The sequence below is a fragment of the Penicillium antarcticum genome, assembly GCF_028974205.1.
Source record: "Penicillium antarcticum strain IBT 31339 chromosome Unknown utg000005l_segment0_segment0, whole genome shotgun sequence".
NCBI classification, from domain to species: Eukaryota; Fungi; Ascomycota; class Eurotiomycetes; order Eurotiales; family Aspergillaceae; genus Penicillium; species Penicillium antarcticum.
Genome location: NW_026695303.1, coordinates 53,825 through 71,797, shown reverse-complemented (window position 1 = coordinate 71,797; position 17,973 = coordinate 53,825). Strand labels below are relative to the sequence as shown.

Below are 17,973 nucleotides of genomic sequence, written 5' to 3'. Positions count from 1 at the left end.
TTTGGCATGGGGAATGGCTTTGTCTTCATCTATGCGACGAGCTATATGGCCGGGAGTTACACTGTCTATGCAGCCTCGGCTCTAGCAGGAAACTCCATTGTGAGATATGGGCTTGCTGGACTTTTGCCTCTGGCTGGGGACAAGATGTACAGTACACTCGGGCCTGACTGGGCGAGCACAATGCTGGCACTGATAGAATTTGCTCTCATTCCTATTCCCTTTATCTTCTACAAATACGGTCACCATATTAGACTGCGAAGCCCGATGACTGCAAAGAGAGATATGAATGGTTGTTGATCCCTACTATGAGCTCAATTGCGATAGACTCTAGTTATGAAGTTCATGCGTGTCTAGTGAATCAAAACAAGAGGGTCTGTATAAGGAATTTGCATCATTATCCTCCAGGTAGGGTTGTAGGCAAGAATGTCAGACTCAATCGCCAAACAATCCTAGGCCATAAGTCCTCTCCCTCACTTATACATAAACAACTGTATTCGGGATTCTCAAAAAGAGGCGAATGTAGGGTAGGAACCATGCATGAAAAAGCATATTTGCTTCAAAGCTTTGATTAAGAGACAGACTAACAATTCATCAGTGCCGCTGTATACACACTTATGACCTCCGTTACAGCAAAATCTATGTCCAATCAAAAGGAACGTCTGAATCCAGATCATTCGCGAATAATGTCTGCAGCCACTCCATTCCACCATCGATGATCTCTCCTGGCAGCCAGGCATTTGGATCCGGTGCGAAGGGTCCGATTTCTTGCACATGTGACCCTGTCATTGCCTTTGCTTCCTTCTCCTGAAAATTGAAGTCCATGTTCTCCGAGTTGACTATGTTCATCTCGCCTTTTTCGGTTCCATGTGCTGTACCGGCCTCGTTTAAAGAATTCATCCGCTGGACACCACTGGAAACATGGAGAATTTTCTGGCCTTGTTCAAAATCAAAGTCGTTGGTCATTATCTCATCAGTTTTCAGGTCCAAGGGCTGTGCTACTTTAGAATGCCCGTCAGCAAGATTTGAATACAGCGGTTGACCAGTCAATGCTTGGCAGTCACTTTCAAGTTGCGAGATCCCCTGGTGAGAAGCCGACACGGTCACATCTGCTCTGAGTGTTGTATCCAAGACCGACTGTGCTGGTGATATAGAGCAATCCTGAATATGTTGATTCATGCCTCGAATTTGATGAGATTGAGAGGATCCCTGCGATGAAGATGTCATTTGATTGTTTTCCTGGTCTCCAGGGGAGCAAAAGCCTGGACTCAGTGTGGCCTCGGCCATTTGGTTCAGCTTCCAGACTGCTCGAGCCATTTTGCCTGAAACCCAGGTTTTATGGCAGTGTTTCTTCAGAGACCGTGCAGTTTCCAGCGTCATTCTCCCGTAAGTCTGTTTGAATGAATGTTGTTTTATTATGAGACCAAGGGCGATGATGGTTGCACTGGCGAGGTAGTGCAGAAAGGGGAATGTGTACTTGGGATGATGGTCTTCAGGTACATTTTTAAAATCATCACTAATTCCTTGGACCAGACGCATACAAATAACCTCGTTTTCAGTTGCCTGCGGTGAATGCAAAGAGCCGGCTTGTTGTAGCATCGGCTTTCTGATTAGAAGGTAAAGGGATGCCCAACGCTGCTGAATGATTAGATGTCGCCGATATGACTGGGGGTGCGCAAAGTCACGGAACGAAATTACTTACAGTTCGCATAATCAATTGCTGCTTGATTTGCCACCACGCCAATCCGCTTGCTCTATAGCTGCCTGGTCGACGGGGATCATATGAAAATTCTGGTTGAAGATCCTTTTGAGACTGCGTGATCAAAAGCTCTAGGTATTCATTGAGAAATGAACTTGGCGAGGAGTGGGCGGTAGAGGCACCGTACAAGGCTTCCCATACTTTACCAATAACTCTCGAATAACTGGTCATAGCAATCAGATATGGTACAGTTGTGTGTGACCTTTCAATGGTGGCATCGTCGGCACGTATCAAATGAGAAGTTCCACGACACCTACTGAGCCACTCATCACTCACAGTCCGCGGAAGACCAATGTCAACGTTCACATCCTGGATTAGGAATGGGCGACCTGTTTCAATAGCTAGTCGTCGATCCATGAGGTAGATGCACCACCAGAAACGCCGAGCCATTTCGCTTTCAAAGATGCCCAACTTCTCCACCACTTGGTATCGCTGGAGTCCGATATGATGTGAGTGTGATATTGAAAGGGCCAAGAGCTTTTCGGCAGGGCCGTGTGCGTCAATGCGGAAAAGGTAGATAACCTGCACAAGATATGAATAGGGTCAGCCTGTCAGTCCAGATAGAAATGTTGAATAGCTGCCCCAGCCCTCACCATTAACAATATAGTTTGGAGCAAGAGTATCTGATTGGAACACTCGCTGAAGACATCGAGAAGATCACCGAAGATATCTCTGGCTGCTCTGTAAAAGCTCCAACCGGCGGAATAATGTCCCTTGGGACTCTTCACGCGCGATGATATCACGCATTTACCATTTGCCAAGCATAGTAGAATATGTGCCAAGGTGAATCGCGACTCAGCATGTCGATAGTAATGACTCGATCCAGGGCCACGGGAGTTTTCCCACATTTTCGAATAGGCTTCCCATAGAGAAGGTAAATGCAGAAAGGGAACTAAAATGTGCACCTCATCACAAAATACATGCATAAGCTGGTCCCATTGCTTTCGGTCCGGGACTATACCATGCGGACCATGAAGCTGGTATATGTAGCCCTGCGTCTGATTTCTGGGTCTAGTATTTGGTGAATCGCACGGAGATGGAGTTAATCGAGAAGCGAAGGGTTGGTTTGGGGACGTAGACCGTAGCCTTGCATATCGTACGCCCATCTGCTCTAGCCGTCCTTCGACAACAGTCAGATTATGGGTTAGGGAGGTCTCTCCGGAAAAGGTTGGCACTGTGGGTGAAGCCGTGTGATGATGAAGAGGCCGCTTGCTACCTGTTGGAGTGTCCTCTGAGAGATGCTGAGGCTCGACGGACTGATCCTTGGGGCTTTGATCTTCTTGGTCCTGGTGCCTCTCAGTGCGGAATACTGATGATTCCCCACTTTGTAAGAGACCATTACGCTGATCCTTCCGAGCGTCCAGGTTCTTTGCTCTAGGGGCAGAAGTAGCACATATTCGCTTGTATCTGGTAGGACTGGTCATGTCAAACCTCATGTGTACAGAAGTTTCATTAGGCTGCCGCCATCTCCCTCTCATGTCAGTCCCTTCACGCTGACATTCACATCCCTTTGCAACGCATGATTTGCACGGAGCATTGCCGTCGCACTATCGCACTTTATGCTCAGTCCACCACTCTCTCAAAGGTCCAGGGGAAGTATAATCAGGCACATCCTACCTTAATTTTCCGACGCTTACATTGCCCACTAGTTCGAGACACAGCATACATCAGTATAAAGTGCTACAGAAGGCCAGATAGGGTACGCACCATGCTCTCGAGGCATACTTTCCTCGCTTGGTTCGCTTCGTTTCGGGCTCGATTGATAGGCCATCTCGATCACGCTTCACATTTTGCGAAGGAGAAACAGTACTGTTATCATCCCCCCGCGGGTCTAAAGAATTGCTCTTGGTTTGTACATTCCTCATGGCGGAAATGGTTGTTGAAAGGTGGCGGAATTTGAGTGGAGTAAAACAGGAGGAGTCGGAATCTTCGGAATTTTGGGTCTTGGCACACGCGTAGGGCATAAAGTACATAGATTGCAATTGAATATTTACACACATCTGTTACCGATCTGCTAACGACTGAACTCAAATGCCCATGCAGTGCTGGCATCGGTCTGGTAAATAGGGAACGTCAAGGTATCGCCTGTGTATGTGTGAGTAACAACACCTCGATCACTAGGTGCGTCCACCTCCTCGTAGATAGATGTGCCTGCGAAGCCCCAGGTTTGTATATCCACCGAGCCCTCCGTTGGTAGGCCCACGGCACTCAAATTGTCAACTGTGATCTGCCAATTGCCGGACGTGATACGAGTCCCTGAAAGAACACGCACTTTGTCCGAGTCAACAGTCGCATACACATCGAACAGACGATCACCAGTACCACTAGTCTCAACTCGGCTCCCGGTCATATTGAGGTAGTAGTATTTGTATACTTGGAACTCTGGAGCCGCGGCATAGTCGGTAGCGCTGTAATCGGAAGGGTCAGAGACCTTGGTGAGAAGATTGGCCATCAGGTCGTGCAATGTCCAGCCGCTCAGCCAATTGCCACGGAGTCCCCATGCATCGTAGCGTTCCAATCGTGAAATCCACCAAGCTGCACCGGCAGGGACTTGCTCTCTTTGATTCGCGTATTCGTTGATGTTGATTTGACGGTCCGGCAGGTTGTATGTTTTCAAAAGAGCCGTAAGTGTCGCATTGGTGGTTTGAAGATCGTTGTCCCACTCATCTGAACTGCCTTCCAGATGATAAGAGTACTGCTCTGGAATTGTGTCATTGCCCGCGATTTGATCAAGCCAGTCGGCCCACCAAGTGTTGCCAGACACAGGTCGGAATGCCAAAGAGGGGCCTGAAATCTCAACGGTATCATACTTCGGATTCGCCCTTTGAATGACCCGACTTAGCAAATAGAGTCAACGTGAGCAGGGAAACAGGCTCACCGGAGAAGCTTGTGGGTGCGAATATAAAGATCAATCCACTGTTGCTTGCTGCGCGTCCAGAAAGCGCTATAGTCGGGCTCATTCCAGATATCCCAAACAAGACCTTCGAGAGCGTTGTTTGCTTCAAGATCGTCCATGAGTGTCTTTACAAACTTGTCCCAGTCTGACCAATCTCCATTGTCCCCAGGCCAGGCGGTCGATGAGTTTGTATGGTCGGTTCCCCAGACATCGTGAGGGAGAAGAATAAAGGGTGCGCCATACTTGCGACAGGTCTGATAATTGGACAGCGTAGACTCAAGCCGGGCCCGATACTCATCAATACCCCAGATCCAGCCTCGAGCCGGTGCATCGAGTTGTGCTCCTCCTGCGCGCCCGTAGTTAAATCCGATATCTGTATACCAATGGTCGGGAATCTGGTTGAGGGTATCGGGAATCCCATAGATGAACCCAGATGCCCTGTGTACAGACTGGCCTTTGGAAACACCCAAATTTACAGTAGCGGTGATGTTGTCGGCTGACACCAGCCCGGCTGCGAGAAGAACTGCAAGAAGCCCAAGAGACATTGTCCTAGTAGAGGCAAACTCATGGATGAACTTGAGAATTGCGAGGCGAGGCGTCCTTTTATCTCAGGCCCAGCAACTGCCGGAGTTCGCCAACTCCGTAAAATGCAAGTTCTTCTTCATACCATCGCATCTCCACTACTTCAATTGCGGGGTGGCTGCGGAGTTCCGTGAGCAGCTGTTGCACCAACAGGGGCATGTCTGCTTGAAAAAGGTTCTGCGGGAGTGATCGACCATAACCCCAGATCAAATCTTCTGAAAAACCTGTGGCTTTTCTCCGGTGGAGGGGCGAAAAAAGGCAGCAATACCCCTTGCAGGATTACTCCGGTGGGTTTCAAATGCCGCCTATTGCTGCAAGACTTGGCATGGAGGCCCTGAAGTCGAAAACTACGTAGATCTCCGTCGAATGATCACCGTGTCCACGCACGGTTCCACCCATACAGGCAAAGAATAGCTCCGGTCTCTAGGTTGAAAAGTTGATGTGTGACAAGTGTATGTTTGTATCACGGCAATAGGGACATTTTGGAACCGAATCCGGAACATAAAAGGACAAGTTCCGTGTTAGAAAAGGGTATGGAACATACAAAACGTGTTGCGTTCAAATAATAGCCGTGTCAACAATTGCATGTCCACCGGTTAAAAGACGAAGTAAAAAAAAAAAAAAGGTCTCCGCTCATCTCAAGCTTCGTGTGAGATTTCTGCTGTCTTCAACTATAACCCAGGTGACTTTTCTCTGCTATGAACAATCGTTTCATGGATCACGGTGATACCTCCACCTTGGCTACCCTGACTATGGGTCTCCCAATCACCCTCACCAGCAGTGCAAGTAGGTGGTTGCTGCCGAGAGGTGGGCAAGATCATTTGCTCGTCGCTTATTGTGTTCCATTGGGTGTCGGCTGGAATAGACAGGGGATGGCGGAACTTCTTGCGCTTAGCATAAGCGCCGCCGCCAGTGTCGCCATCCGAGAGAGCATAGGCAGGGTAACTCTGTGATCCATTCCTTGAGGTGATATACAAGCCAGCTCGTCGGGCCACGCGCCGGAACAGAGGGTAGATCATGGGGACATTGCCAATGACGACAGCGACAAAGGTCTCACGACAGGCCCAGCTGCCAGCTTGTTGTGCACCATTGGCACCAGCCTAAATAGACATTAGGTCTTGCGTTTTGCATAATAGTGCTCCCGCTTACTGTCAAGATCAAGACACAGCGAAGAATCCCCGCCATCATGACAAATAGTCCGCCACTGAAAAGAATGAGAAGTTCCAGCTTTTCCCGCCATCTCAATCTAGCTTTGAAAAGCATCTTAGGTACATTAGCCAATGTCGCCTCGGGCATACTTGTAGGCGGACTTACCGGAGCCGGTATGCTGATGAGATAGATGTCGGTCGCAACATTGAGTACCACAGTCACGTAGATGTCGATCTTGGACACGGCCGGCTGACAGTAGTCTAATGGGCTATTAGCTGCTGTTTCCCCCACGCGAACAAAATGGTATCACTCCACCGACGTACTCCCAGGGTCAGGATTGATTTGCCAATTCTTGTTCAACGGACGGCATCCAAAGAGGATCGAACAGATTGTCGCAATATAAGTCCCGGCAATCAAACCATATGCGATGTGAATTCGAACTCGCATGTTTATCAGACCTGCGCTAGATCGAGATTTGAGAGTCAAAACAGAATCACAGAGCAAGAAGATGGGATAAAAGCAAGCTCACGTCAATCGAGAATAGAAAATGGCCATGCATGTCTTGAGCAGCCAAAGCAAAAGAGTGTACAAGGACCAGCCAGCGACCTGAACCTTTGACCCACCCACACGCAGACGATACTCTTCAGAACTTGGTGATAAAGTTGCTCGATTTTCATCGGTCATTGAGTTGTTGGCGAGTCCCATGAACCACGCACCCACCATGTATGCGGCACCGGTTTCAAGCCCGTATACCACCTATACGCATTCTGGTCAGTAAGACAATAGGTTGTATTGCAAAATGGTAGATTCCAACTCACACATGCAAGTAACATCAGATAGTCATCTGCCTGAAAGTTTTTGGGACCAACCATAATCCATCTTGCGGTGGTTCGCAGACCGATGATGACTATAGCCACGCCCAGTAAAGTAAATGCTTCAGTGTTGAAATCACCCATGTTTCTGACTCGGGCTGGGTCTTCTCTATAAGTTTGACAATGAAGAGAAAATAATCCACCTATGGGTGTACATTGAGATAAAGGAAGGAAAGAATCAACAGTGACTGGGAAAAAAGACAGCGGCAGAAGGCAGTATGTCAATGTCCTCCCTTGATCTAATTCGTTGACATTGGAACCAGACCGGACAAAGAAGCAAGCACGCCCTGGTCACTTTACAAACAGTAGCGAACGAGAAGATAGACGGGGAAAGACTGAAAGAAATAATACGAACCCCAAGCCCTCGTTGGCGGGTCTAGGGTGGCTTTTGTCAAAATAAACAGCATGACCCATCGAGTACGGAGTCACTGAAGAAAATCCATAACAGGGCCGGAATCCGCATGCGAGAGTGACAGCTCCGACCGTAGCATCCACCATGTCTGACCGGGTGGCTGCGGACTATCTTTAGAGGTGGGCTAGCTATGCATCCATCAACGGTCCGGGGAGAAGCTTTGAGGTCTCGACCACTCGTGTGTGCCTCGTAAGTGACAGGTCCAGATCACTAAAAGGGATCGGCATTGAAAGAGCCCACACCTCCCTATTCTGACATGCGAATCTCCCCATTGAATAGACGATGGAAAGCGACACGATGGTGGTCGCTTCGTGTCCCGGCTGGTTGCGATCGACGGTGTGACGTGCAAACGGACTAGTCTTGAGAAGTGCACCGTAGCATAGTCGCATGTATTGCAGCATACTGTAGATAGCCAAGCATTATGTTGACGACCCAAGGGCGAGCTGTGTCAAGGCATGATGATCACCTTCTCCACCGACCTCACGTTTCACCTGGTTTGGATGTTGATCGGTCCCGGAGATTGCTCCGAATACCGTATCGAGAACTGGTCGTGACTGATTACTGGCTCCAATTTCTGTCATGGCCTGACACACATTGAGCCTGATTTCATTGCAACATGTGTTCAGGGGAAAGAATGATCAAAGGTACCGGATAAGTCGGGGGGTTCTGGTTCGTCCCGATATGAGCTTAGAACCAACCCTAATTTGCATATATATTTGAATGAATAGCCCGGTCGCTGGCTCTTGACCAAGGGAAATGGCATGTTTCAGGTCCAACAAGTCCAACAATAGTAAAAATCTGTTCATGACGGTAAATTCCCGTTTATCCAGGTGGGCCCGAAGCGGGTCAAAATGGAGTCAACGGGGATGACATCCCGCCCTGCTTCGCCCGTGCCATTAGTTCATCTGGGCTTTGTCAAACTATTTACACGGCGATCGACTGGATAGGCTGGAGATGTAGGCAATCGATAGTGAAATTGAGATTCCAACTGGAGATGGAAGGCTGCGTATTGTTGCTTGTTCCGAACCGTTTGTTTTTTGGGGGGGGGGGGGGGGGGACAATTAGTGTCACTCGAAGGGCTGTTGGCTTCCAAAGCCACTAATGTAAGTGGGGGGAGGTACTCACGCACTAGGTTGCGCCTCCCACGCGCAAGTTCACCCCTAGGAACGCTCCGATGGAGATGAGAAAAAGTGGTCGATCACATAGAGTGCTTTGGCAACGCCGCCGCAACGTGTCAAACGACGGAGCAAAGCTAGATTAGTGAAGATGATCCAAATTCCCTCATGAGGGACACTGGCCTGTGCGGATTAGCTGCATGCCAAGTACCTAGCGGAGGCAAGGGCCCCTGGTATTTGCAGTTCTGTGCATTTACTTGAAAACCGTTAGTAACCCCGATCAATTTAATTACAGTCCCACCAGTCCCCATTCCTGTGCAAAAGAAAGACTAAAAGAAGAAAGGAAAAGGGAGGAACAACAGAAAAACTAAGGCTCCACGCTAACACTTGCTCGTTTACGCTCAGTCTTTAGATCCTGGAGTTCTGTCGCGTTTGTCCACTTGTACATAGCTTCCTGCATCAATCCTGGCTTTGCAACCAGTCAACTCCCACACCCTGCGACTGAACGAAGCTGTCCAAAATGGAGACTGTGGACCTCGTGGTCATCGGCGCAGGTAAGTCGGCTTTGGACTCTTAAAGCGTACTCATTTCCGAAGTCTGACCTGTCACTCCTAGGTTGGAGCGGTCTGTCTGCTGTCAAAACCTATCGTGAAATCAACCCTGATCACGATGTTGTCTTGCTAGAGGCCGCTAGCTCTGTCGGTGGGGTGTGGGCTAAGCATCGCCTATACAAAGGTCTGAAATCGAACAATATGTTGGGCACATATGAGTTTAGTGACTTTCCCATGGACAGTCCGACGTTTGGGGTCACCACTGGACAGCATATTCCCGGTGATGTCATTCAAAAATACTTGGAGGCATACGCACAACACTTTGGCTTTAGAAATTGTATTCGACTGGACCACCGCGTTGAGAGCGCACGACACAATTTGGATGGAACATGGCAACTGAGGGTATCCCACGGGGATAATACGGCAACCTTCAACACCAAGAAGATGATTGTGGCCACGGGTATTACCTCTCAGGCATACCTACCAACATTTGAAGGTCAAGACACCTTCGGGGCGCCCCTATTCCATTGTCGCGATCTCCTGCAGCACCAAGATGCAGTCTTACAAAGTGGAAAGCGCGCGACTATCTTTGGCGGAACCAAATCAGCTTGGGATGCGGCATATGCCTGCGCGACAACCGGCATGAAAGTCGACTGGGTCATCCGAGAGTCTGGCCATGGTCCTACCTGGATGGCACCCCCTTACGTTACTCCCTTAAAGAAGTGGTTGGAGAAGCTGGTCACTACCCGGCTCTTGACCTGGTTCAGCCCGTGTATCTGGGGAGAAGCAGATGGGTACACAGGTATCCGCAGCTTTTTGCATGGGACCTGGCTGGGTCGTAAGATCGTGGACGCTTTCTGGTCTATCTTAGCAGACGATGTCGTGCAACTGAACGGATATGACAAGCACCCCGAAACGAAAAAGTTGAAGCCGTGGGTGAGTCCGTTCTGGATTGCATCGTCGCTCAGTATTCTCAATTATCCTACCGACTTCTTTGAGCTGGTCAAAAACGGCGCCATCCGGGTGCATATTGCCGATTTGGAACGTCTCTCAGATCATACGGTTCATCTTTCATCAGGTGAAGCCTTACCAACCTCAGCACTAATCTGCTCGACAGGTTGGCGCGCTACTCCCAACCTCAAGTTCCTACCGGAGGGCATCGACAGCGAATTTGGCTTCCCCTGGAGCACAGATCCGCTAGACGGAAAGATGATCAAAGCAGCTGATGAAGAAATATTACGTCGGTTCCCCCGCCTCCGCGATCAACCAACCCCGAATCCTCTTTACTGCCCCTTGGATGAGCAGTCCGAAGCGGCTGTACCGCATCCCTTTCGCCTAGCGAAGTTTATGGTGCCACTTTCCCTGGCGAAGGAGCGATCGTTGGCATTCATGGGCATCACCATGACCATTAATACAACACTGATAGCCCAAACGCAAGCATTGTGGATTTCAGCATACTTCCGCGGCAATCTGACTCCGACCGCAACCGAACACTGCCCACCTGCCGTGGTTGCTTCGTCTGATATCAAAACCGAAGACACTGCGGAGCTTGATCTTGTCTGGGAGACTGCTTTGCACTCCGAATTTGGCAAGTACCGCTATCCAGGAGGGTTTGGACGACGCAATCCCGACTTCGTGTTCGATGCGATCCCGTACATTGATTTGATGTTGCGCGACTTGGGTTTATCTTCGGGGCGCAAGCAAGGCCTTCTAGCAAGGTGTTTCCAGCCCTACGGCACGGAAGACTATCGAGGCTTGGTTGATGAGTGGAAAGCTAAGTGGTCCATTCAGTGAATGGTCATATGTGCCATTCTGGTATCCTCTGCTCTACGTCACCGATCTTTTAATTGCCATTTGCGTCAGGCGAGATACCCAGATGATCCCTTTCGTAGCACTCGGATTTCCTATGAATAAATTACTTTACTTCACGGCTTTGCATTTTGAGCATGCGGTAGCGTTCCTCGAATTTCGATCAATATGTGAGTCCGGTGTCTTATAGCTAAATAAATCACAACCCTCCTTTGATCTTCGGCTATATCACCCGCCAGGATCAACCTATTTTATCAAGATAAACTGCTCCAAAACTGCCACTCCACTAAACAAGTGAATGCTTTGGTTTCATCTCGTTTTATCTGGATGTCCTCTGGGGCCAGGGCCACAGATACCCTTCTGTACCACCTCTCCGACCAGATCTCCTGTCCATCGCATATAATTTTCACGATCTCCCGCCACTGTTGCTGTTATCGAAACATTTACACTCTGCTGGCCCTCTGTCCCAAGATTATATTCCAATCAAACCCCTTCTGGAATATCACCCACCCGTGGAGGATACCGTGTGCCTGTAGTTCTAGGAGTACCGGTCGGGCGCACAGCTGAAAGATTTGGATCACAAGTTGATACCAACAGCTCCCCATCTCGGGCAATGTAATTGCTCGGATAGGTAGTGTTGGTTGGATCGTCACGCGCCAGATAACTGAACCATGCGGTTGAACATGGCCCGATTTGACCATGACTTCAGTACCAGTTCTGAACGGATTCCAGAAGGGGTCGATTAGACCAGCTCTGTGACGCCACCAGGATGAGTCTTCACGTCAAGCAGGATCACTCACTTAATCATGATATCCAGGACCCCGGAATTTTAATGGCGATCCTTGAATCTCTCTATCCACCTCACTAATGACATCTAGTATGCGGCTTACCCACCCTAGGTGCGGTGCAACCTCGAGTTTCGTCTTTTCTGCGTGAATGCCACAGAGGAGATGAGGTGGTGCTCGCTGTCATACAATCCATTAGCAACTCTTGCCTCCCCCAAGGTATTATATGATACTTGCCGAAGTGTGAGTCATTCGCTTATGGATCTGCATCTTCTCTGAGGTGATTATCATCTCATATCCAAATGGATTATCTGTGAGCATGGTCCAGCTGAGTCCGGTTGAGTGCCACTCCCCAGAGCTATTAGCACCAGCACTGTCTGTCCCAGCAACAGTTGCGAAAGTCGCCGAAATGAGTCGGCAAATACAGTGCCGTTTGCAAAAGATGCCCATAAATATGCAGTGGTCACCGAAGTCTCAATCGCTTGCAAAAATGGGAATGCAGCGAAAGACGAGGTAGAGAGGGTGATGACGAGCGAGTCGCCAGAGTTGGTCTTTGACACGACATCAAAGTACCACCAGTTGAATACAGAGACATTTATTGAATGAACCCAGGGTGCATCCAAGCTGAACCAGGTCTCAATATCAAGAAGCAATTTGGGGCTCGGAATGTCAAAATTGGCTTTGCTATTTCCGTTCTGGACGGTGCTAGGGGTCTGGAAAGTCCCACTATGGGAATTACTTCTAGTAGGAAATGATGAAGTCTTTCCCCATCACGCCTTAGTTGATCCGACAATGCCGTTGCATGTAGGGTCACTAGAACACACATCAATAGTCCTGGCAAAGGATGGATATAATGGCGCCTCCTGCGATTCTTTTTTTCTTATCTCTGCTATTTTCATGCGGGAGAGAGCGAACTATATAATAAAGAAAGGAAAGTCGACTAGATGAACATCGCAATGAAAATATAATTCTTGTTCGAACTCGATTTAGGTCGATCATATACTTATATGGAAGGGCTCGGGATCTTGGCTTAGGCTGGCAAAGACAATTGCTCACAATGGGTTGAGGTAAGTCTCCCCTTTGCAAAATTCAGACCGGTGGCATTGTACACTGATTCAACCTAACATCCTCAGAGATCTAAGTAAAGCCAATGGCGACTGTTGGTAGATAAGGCCGAGACAGCCATGTGGCTGAGTGGCTGAACGATTGCGGGTCACTCCAGACAGCCCTACAGGAAAAGGCTCAAAGATCTGAAGAGCTTTCTAGGCCAATAAGAAAGGTGATTACTTCCATCAAGTCACAGTTTCGAGCATTGAAGATGATTGGAAACATTTGTTTGTTTTGGGAGTTGGTTAGGTATTTTTTTGAGATTTTTTTTTTGAGATTTCTTCCATGTCATCATTGACGCAAGTTGTTATATACCGACGTTGCCCAACCCAATAACAGTCCAATCGCTGAATCGCTTTAAATAACAGAGAAATAGGGCAGATGCACACGTCACACATGAGTCTGGAAAGCACACATAGTAATCAAACAGAAAACCGGATATTGATAAAAAGCAGAAATCAGCCCGTCCCAAGATGCCCAAGTCACACACCCTTCGCCAACGCAGAGAAAGATAATAATAATGTTTGGCAGGGACACCAGCTGCCAAAGCCTCGATAGATACAAGTATCGGTTGCTTCGATAGAGCAACGTGGATAAAGATTCAGGAGAAAGGTAAGGGGACCAGAGATGCATAGTACAAGGCGCAGAACTCAGTCAGGCCCGTCCATTAAGAATGGGACTACCGTCTTCACTCCGTCCCTCACCCTTGATGTCGCCTCCAGCTTGGGTGCTATTCGCATCCGAATCGCCATCCTTTCCACAGCCTTTGACCAAAATATGTCGCTATTGAGCAAGATTAGTATTGAGACATTGCAGCGAAATGGACAAACATACCTTGAGAGCGTCTTTCCGCGAAAAGCTCTTGTCACAGTGAGAGCAGGGGAAAGGCTTGACGGCGAGATGGATACGTTTGTGGCGCTTCAGATCGTGATTCCGATTGAAGCTTTGGGGGCACTGATCACACTTGAATGGTCGGTCGGCGGCCGGGGCGGACATGCCGTGGGGAGGTGGATGGCCCCCGTACAAATGCTGGGAGCTTGCGACGTGGCCACTGCTGAATCCGGGCAAAAGACCGGGCTGCATGCCCATCATCGACATGGGACCTCCCGGGCTGTGGACGTTTGTCATAACAGGTCCATTCATAGCAGGAAGCGAATAGGATGGCCAAGGCTGGCGGGGGTATGCTAGAGGCGGTTGTCCTCCAGTGGGACTGTGAGCGGGGATGCGTCCTGGGGGATGAATACCGAGTCCCGCAGGACCGTACATGGGCGAAAATCCTGTTTGGTGGGGACTCGCCATGGGCGGAGATGTGGAGTACATGTGCTGGTGTTTCGGGGCATAGGGATCGTTGGAGGAGAGCGGCGCAGGAGAGGTCGCGGGACCCCCCGGGTACATGGCCATAGGTTGTTGGCCGGAGGGAGCCAGAGTTGAAGGGGCAGGTAGAGCTTGATAGGATACTGAAGGAGCCTCATATGTATGGGATAACCCATCTGTGGTTGGTGGTGATGTTATTGACGCGCGATTCTGCATGCCGGACGAAGGCGAAAAAGAGCTTCGTGCGGGATAGACTGCATGGACCCCAGATCCCCAGGTTTGCCCATAAGGGTTAGCCCCTGACCAATATGCCGGTGGCAGGTCAGAAGAAGCGCCCGTTGAAGGCGCCAAGGGCTGGGGTGTGGCGTGTTCGGGTTGATTCGTGGCGGGTGGCGTTAAAAGGTTTCCCACACTCACATTTGCCGGATGGGAGACTGGTGGATGACTGGGTTGCGCGTACTTGGGCGCGGCGGCCAAGGTGAACGGCGGCGGCGGCAGTTCGAAGCTGGGGAGTGTCGGGGCCGCTGGACGACGAACATTCAAGGGCGGAGCCGACAGCGCATCGAGCGCCGTCCCCATAGTTGGAACTGCAAGAGTCGCCAGGTTGGATGGATCACGAACTCCGTAGAACTCGGACGTCTCGTTGGGTTGCAGATTGGGAAGTCCGTTAAAGGAGGTTCCGTTCAGGGCCCAATCTCGATCTAAGGCCCCAGAAGGGCTGGTAGAATCCAGGAGGGGCGATCGACCGCGGACTTTCCAGCGATCGGAATAGAGTCTGAAGACTCGAAGAGGGGAGGAAACGCGGGAAGGGAAAAAAAAAGATCCTAAGTGAGGTTGTCACGGTCGATGGCGCGAGTAGTACATGATAATAGAAGATGTGGGGGGGGGGCAAAAACAAGCCGTGGCGTTGGAAGAGGCGTGAGATAACAAGCGCGGGGGAAACACTTATTATAGTCAGAAAATAGGCCAAAAGGAAGCGAAATCTCTGGAGTCGACGGGAGTCTGGCCACTATGGGGAAAAGAAAGTAGGGAAAGCGAAATATAGATTAACTTGTCAGCAACGTGGTTGACAGGCTCTTTTTATTTCGGTTATATTATTTCGTTACGGATACGAACATACTAATATAACACATTGCTATCCTACTGATTCCTCTCCTTGCGTAAAAGCGCTACTGTACACTATACCGTAGACTAGTCGAAGGAAAAGCAGACAGGAAAACAGAAAAACAGAAGCAAAAATACTAACTATCGCGGTGAGATTCCTACCCAATAAGGGGCCAACAATCCTCGACGCACGGACAAGACCGGAATGGCCAGAATACGAGAGCCATGGAGCAGGCAGAGGCAAGCGAGCTGTCTCGTCCGCCATTCGCTATACTCCGGTCATCTGCTCGTTTCCTTTTTTTTTTCCCTTTTTTTCCCTTTTTTTCCCTTTTTCCTCTTTGGCTTTTTTGGCCCCCAACAGCCGAGACCTGTCATTGGTTTCTTCGGTCATGGTTCCTCATTAACTCTGGCTTGGACTGGCTTGGACTGGCTTGGGCCCCCCCCCCTCCGTGTACTCCGTATCCATACTTTCACTATAGTTCCCTGAGGGAAATTAGAACAAAGAGATATGGCCACCTGGAAGCCAATCGCCTCTCCGACACCCATTCTCTCGGGTTTTCCTCTACGCGATCTTGGAATGTTCGTGGGTCTGGAGCACTCCACCCACGCGAGACAGATCCAGCTACTTCCTCCGTCCTTGCCTCCCCGTTGGGCCTTATCCACCAATCATATAGGACAAAGGTTTCTGTCTCCTGCACGGTCGTGCCAGATGCTTAGAATAGGGGGCAAAATGTGCCCTGTCGATCGTCTACACTGTACTCCAAAGTGATAGAGCTGATCTCGTCTAAGAATAACATAGTTTCTAGATATATTCCGAGGGGGTCTATACAATGCAGAGTACTCGGTACATGTTTCTCGGGAGCTTGGGACATGTCCACTCGCCCGTGCTTGAATTTTAATATTACGATCCGGTCCGCATTACTCCCCCGTATTTGGTCGCAGTCCGCCTTTAAACCTGTAGCCTTTGGGCCGAGGGGGAGGGGGAAAAGATTAATAAAAAAATTAAAAAAAAAAAGGAGGTCGCAGACATGCGAGAGAGGCAGCCGAAGTCGCATTCCTACAAACTGCATACCTCGGCCCTTGAGGTCTACTCTATTGAACACATGACTCCCAATATTGTACATTCTGTGTGGCTGACATCTCTCTAAATTCTAGGATCTGCGAAAATAAAGTCCTCCTCCACTCGACGCGTCTGTAGCCGCCCCGAAACGGACGTGGTCCGACGATCAGTCGATCATGGATGCCCATGCTCCAACGCTGATTCCCTGATCGACATACAGGCTTTCTTCTATCGATGAACCGCTCTGCCGAGGTGCGCAGCCGATTTGCTTAGAGCTCCCATTCTCATGCAAGGCGGCATTTACCAGCCCAGATGTGACAGCGCGCAAGGATCCACTAGGCGGAGGCCTGGTCTCCTGCGTCGGTTCCTGCCGGTGTGGCTTCGGAGAGGCTCACGGTTGGCGTTCACGATCGTCCCCCGGGAATGGCGCTTCGAAGGTTGTTTGGGCATTTGAACTGTCGCACACGGGAGATCTGCGACCATGAGCTTCCTGCAGGGCTGATGGGTATGCTCGGCCTCGGTGGATTTCAAAAGCCCACATTTGCCTCCCTGTGCGTACATCAGAGCTTTTATTGACTATCTTGTACTAGTCGATGGGTCTGACTTGGGGCAAAAGCAATGGAGAACAGATGTCTTCTCTGTTCGACTTGGGCGAAGTGTCTCAGCTCTCCTCGCCATGGGATACAATCTCTGTGTCGGCAGTCTTCGTCCAGAACACGTCCAGTTGGCAGCCCCACGAGCCTCTTTCGGTAGAGGATCATCCCTTGCGGCAGGACACCGAAATGATCATATCCACTTGCAGTGGCGTCTCAAAAGTATTTGATCTCGAGTACTTCGGGGCCTAATTTTTACCTGACCGCTTTTTCTACCGCCTACTTTATTAGTACGTCAAATCTCGCGTTTTCAACGCGCCAGTATATATGCTATAATTTTATCGCGATTCTCTCTCTCTTTCACCCTCTCTCTTTCATCCTCTCTCTTTCATCCTCTCTCTTTCATCCTCTCTCTTTCATCCTCTCTCTTTCATCCTCTCTCTTTCATCCTCTCTCTTTCATCCTCTCTCTTTCATCCTCTCTCTTTCATCCTCTCTCTTTCATCCTCTCTCTTTCATCCTCTCTCTTTCATCCTCTCTCTTTCATCCTCTCTCTTTCATCCTCTCTCTTTTTCATCCTCTCTCTTTCATCCTCTCTCTTGCTATAACAATGCCTCCTGTACGCTCTAAGCCTAAGCCTAAATCTGGCGTCTAACCCACGAAACAAGCCTTCGAAAATAGAGGGAAATGTAGCGTCCGTCTTTGACGCCTTTACACGCTAAAAGATGTCTACGCTAGGCTCTTCAATGTCAATATTTTACGTCGGAGGATTGGGCTCGCGTCTATGAGTCTAACGAATATAAGCGCCTATTCACACGGCATATATTTGCACGGGACGCTTCAAATAAGCCCGAGTGCAATATCATAGA

The 17,973-nt window shown here is 49.5% G+C and overlaps 7 protein-coding genes across 7 annotated transcripts; 1 reads left to right on the top strand and 6 right to left on the bottom strand.

The window, feature by feature from the left end:
• Positions 1 to 699: 699 nt before the first annotated feature.
• Positions 700 to 3,621, bottom strand: N7508_004683 (Zn(II)2Cys6 transcription factor; the record flags this gene model as incomplete). Its single annotated transcript, XM_058462749.1, has 5 exons — positions 700 to 1,632; positions 1,700 to 2,278; positions 2,350 to 3,303; positions 3,374 to 3,401; positions 3,464 to 3,621. Coding segments are annotated over 5 exons (2,652 nt in total), but the record flags the coding sequence as incomplete, so codon positions are not given.
• Positions 3,622 to 3,770: 149 nt separating this feature from the next.
• Positions 3,771 to 5,393, bottom strand: N7508_004682 (glycoside hydrolase family 39 protein; the record flags this gene model as incomplete). The annotated part of the gene is made up of 3 exons (XM_058462748.1): positions 3,771 to 4,578; positions 4,635 to 5,252; positions 5,320 to 5,393. 3 exons carry the CDS (start codon positions 5,391 to 5,393, stop codon positions 3,771 to 3,773), a joined length of 1,500 nt encoding a protein of 499 aa, XP_058319226.1.
• Positions 5,394 to 5,905: 512 nt separating this feature from the next.
• On the bottom strand, positions 5,906 to 7,339 carry N7508_004681 (uncharacterized protein; the record flags this gene model as incomplete). The annotated part of the gene is made up of 6 exons (XM_058462747.1): positions 5,906 to 6,334; positions 6,384 to 6,497; positions 6,549 to 6,643; positions 6,707 to 6,846; positions 6,913 to 7,139; positions 7,202 to 7,339. The coding sequence occupies 6 exons, from the start codon at positions 7,337 to 7,339 to the stop codon at positions 5,906 to 5,908; spliced, it is 1,143 nt and encodes a 380-aa protein (XP_058319225.1).
• Positions 7,340 to 9,302: 1,963 nt separating this feature from the next.
• Positions 9,303 to 11,127, top strand: N7508_004680 (uncharacterized protein; the record flags this gene model as incomplete). Its single annotated transcript, XM_058462746.1, has 2 exons — positions 9,303 to 9,336; positions 9,398 to 11,127. 2 exons carry the CDS (start codon positions 9,303 to 9,305, stop codon positions 11,125 to 11,127), a joined length of 1,764 nt encoding a protein of 587 aa, XP_058319224.1.
• A 269-nt stretch (positions 11,128 to 11,396) lies between these two features.
• N7508_004679 (uncharacterized protein) lies at positions 11,397 to 11,950 on the bottom strand (the record flags this gene model as incomplete). Its single annotated transcript, XM_058462745.1, has 3 exons — positions 11,397 to 11,564; positions 11,592 to 11,895; positions 11,943 to 11,950. The coding sequence occupies 3 exons, from the start codon at positions 11,948 to 11,950 to the stop codon at positions 11,397 to 11,399; spliced, it is 480 nt and encodes a 159-aa protein (XP_058319223.1).
• An 87-nt stretch (positions 11,951 to 12,037) lies between these two features.
• Positions 12,038 to 12,667, bottom strand: N7508_004678 (uncharacterized protein; the record flags this gene model as incomplete). Its single annotated transcript, XM_058462744.1, has 2 exons — positions 12,038 to 12,159; positions 12,277 to 12,667. Coding segments are annotated over 2 exons (513 nt in total), but the record flags the coding sequence as incomplete, so codon positions are not given.
• Positions 12,668 to 13,688: 1,021 nt separating this feature from the next.
• N7508_004677 (putative C2H2 finger domain protein) lies at positions 13,689 to 14,927 on the bottom strand (the record flags this gene model as incomplete). Its single annotated transcript, XM_058462743.1, has 2 exons — positions 13,689 to 13,817; positions 13,869 to 14,927. 2 exons carry the CDS (start codon positions 14,925 to 14,927, stop codon positions 13,689 to 13,691), a joined length of 1,188 nt encoding a protein of 395 aa, XP_058319221.1.
• Positions 14,928 to 17,973: the final 3,046 nt, after the last annotated feature.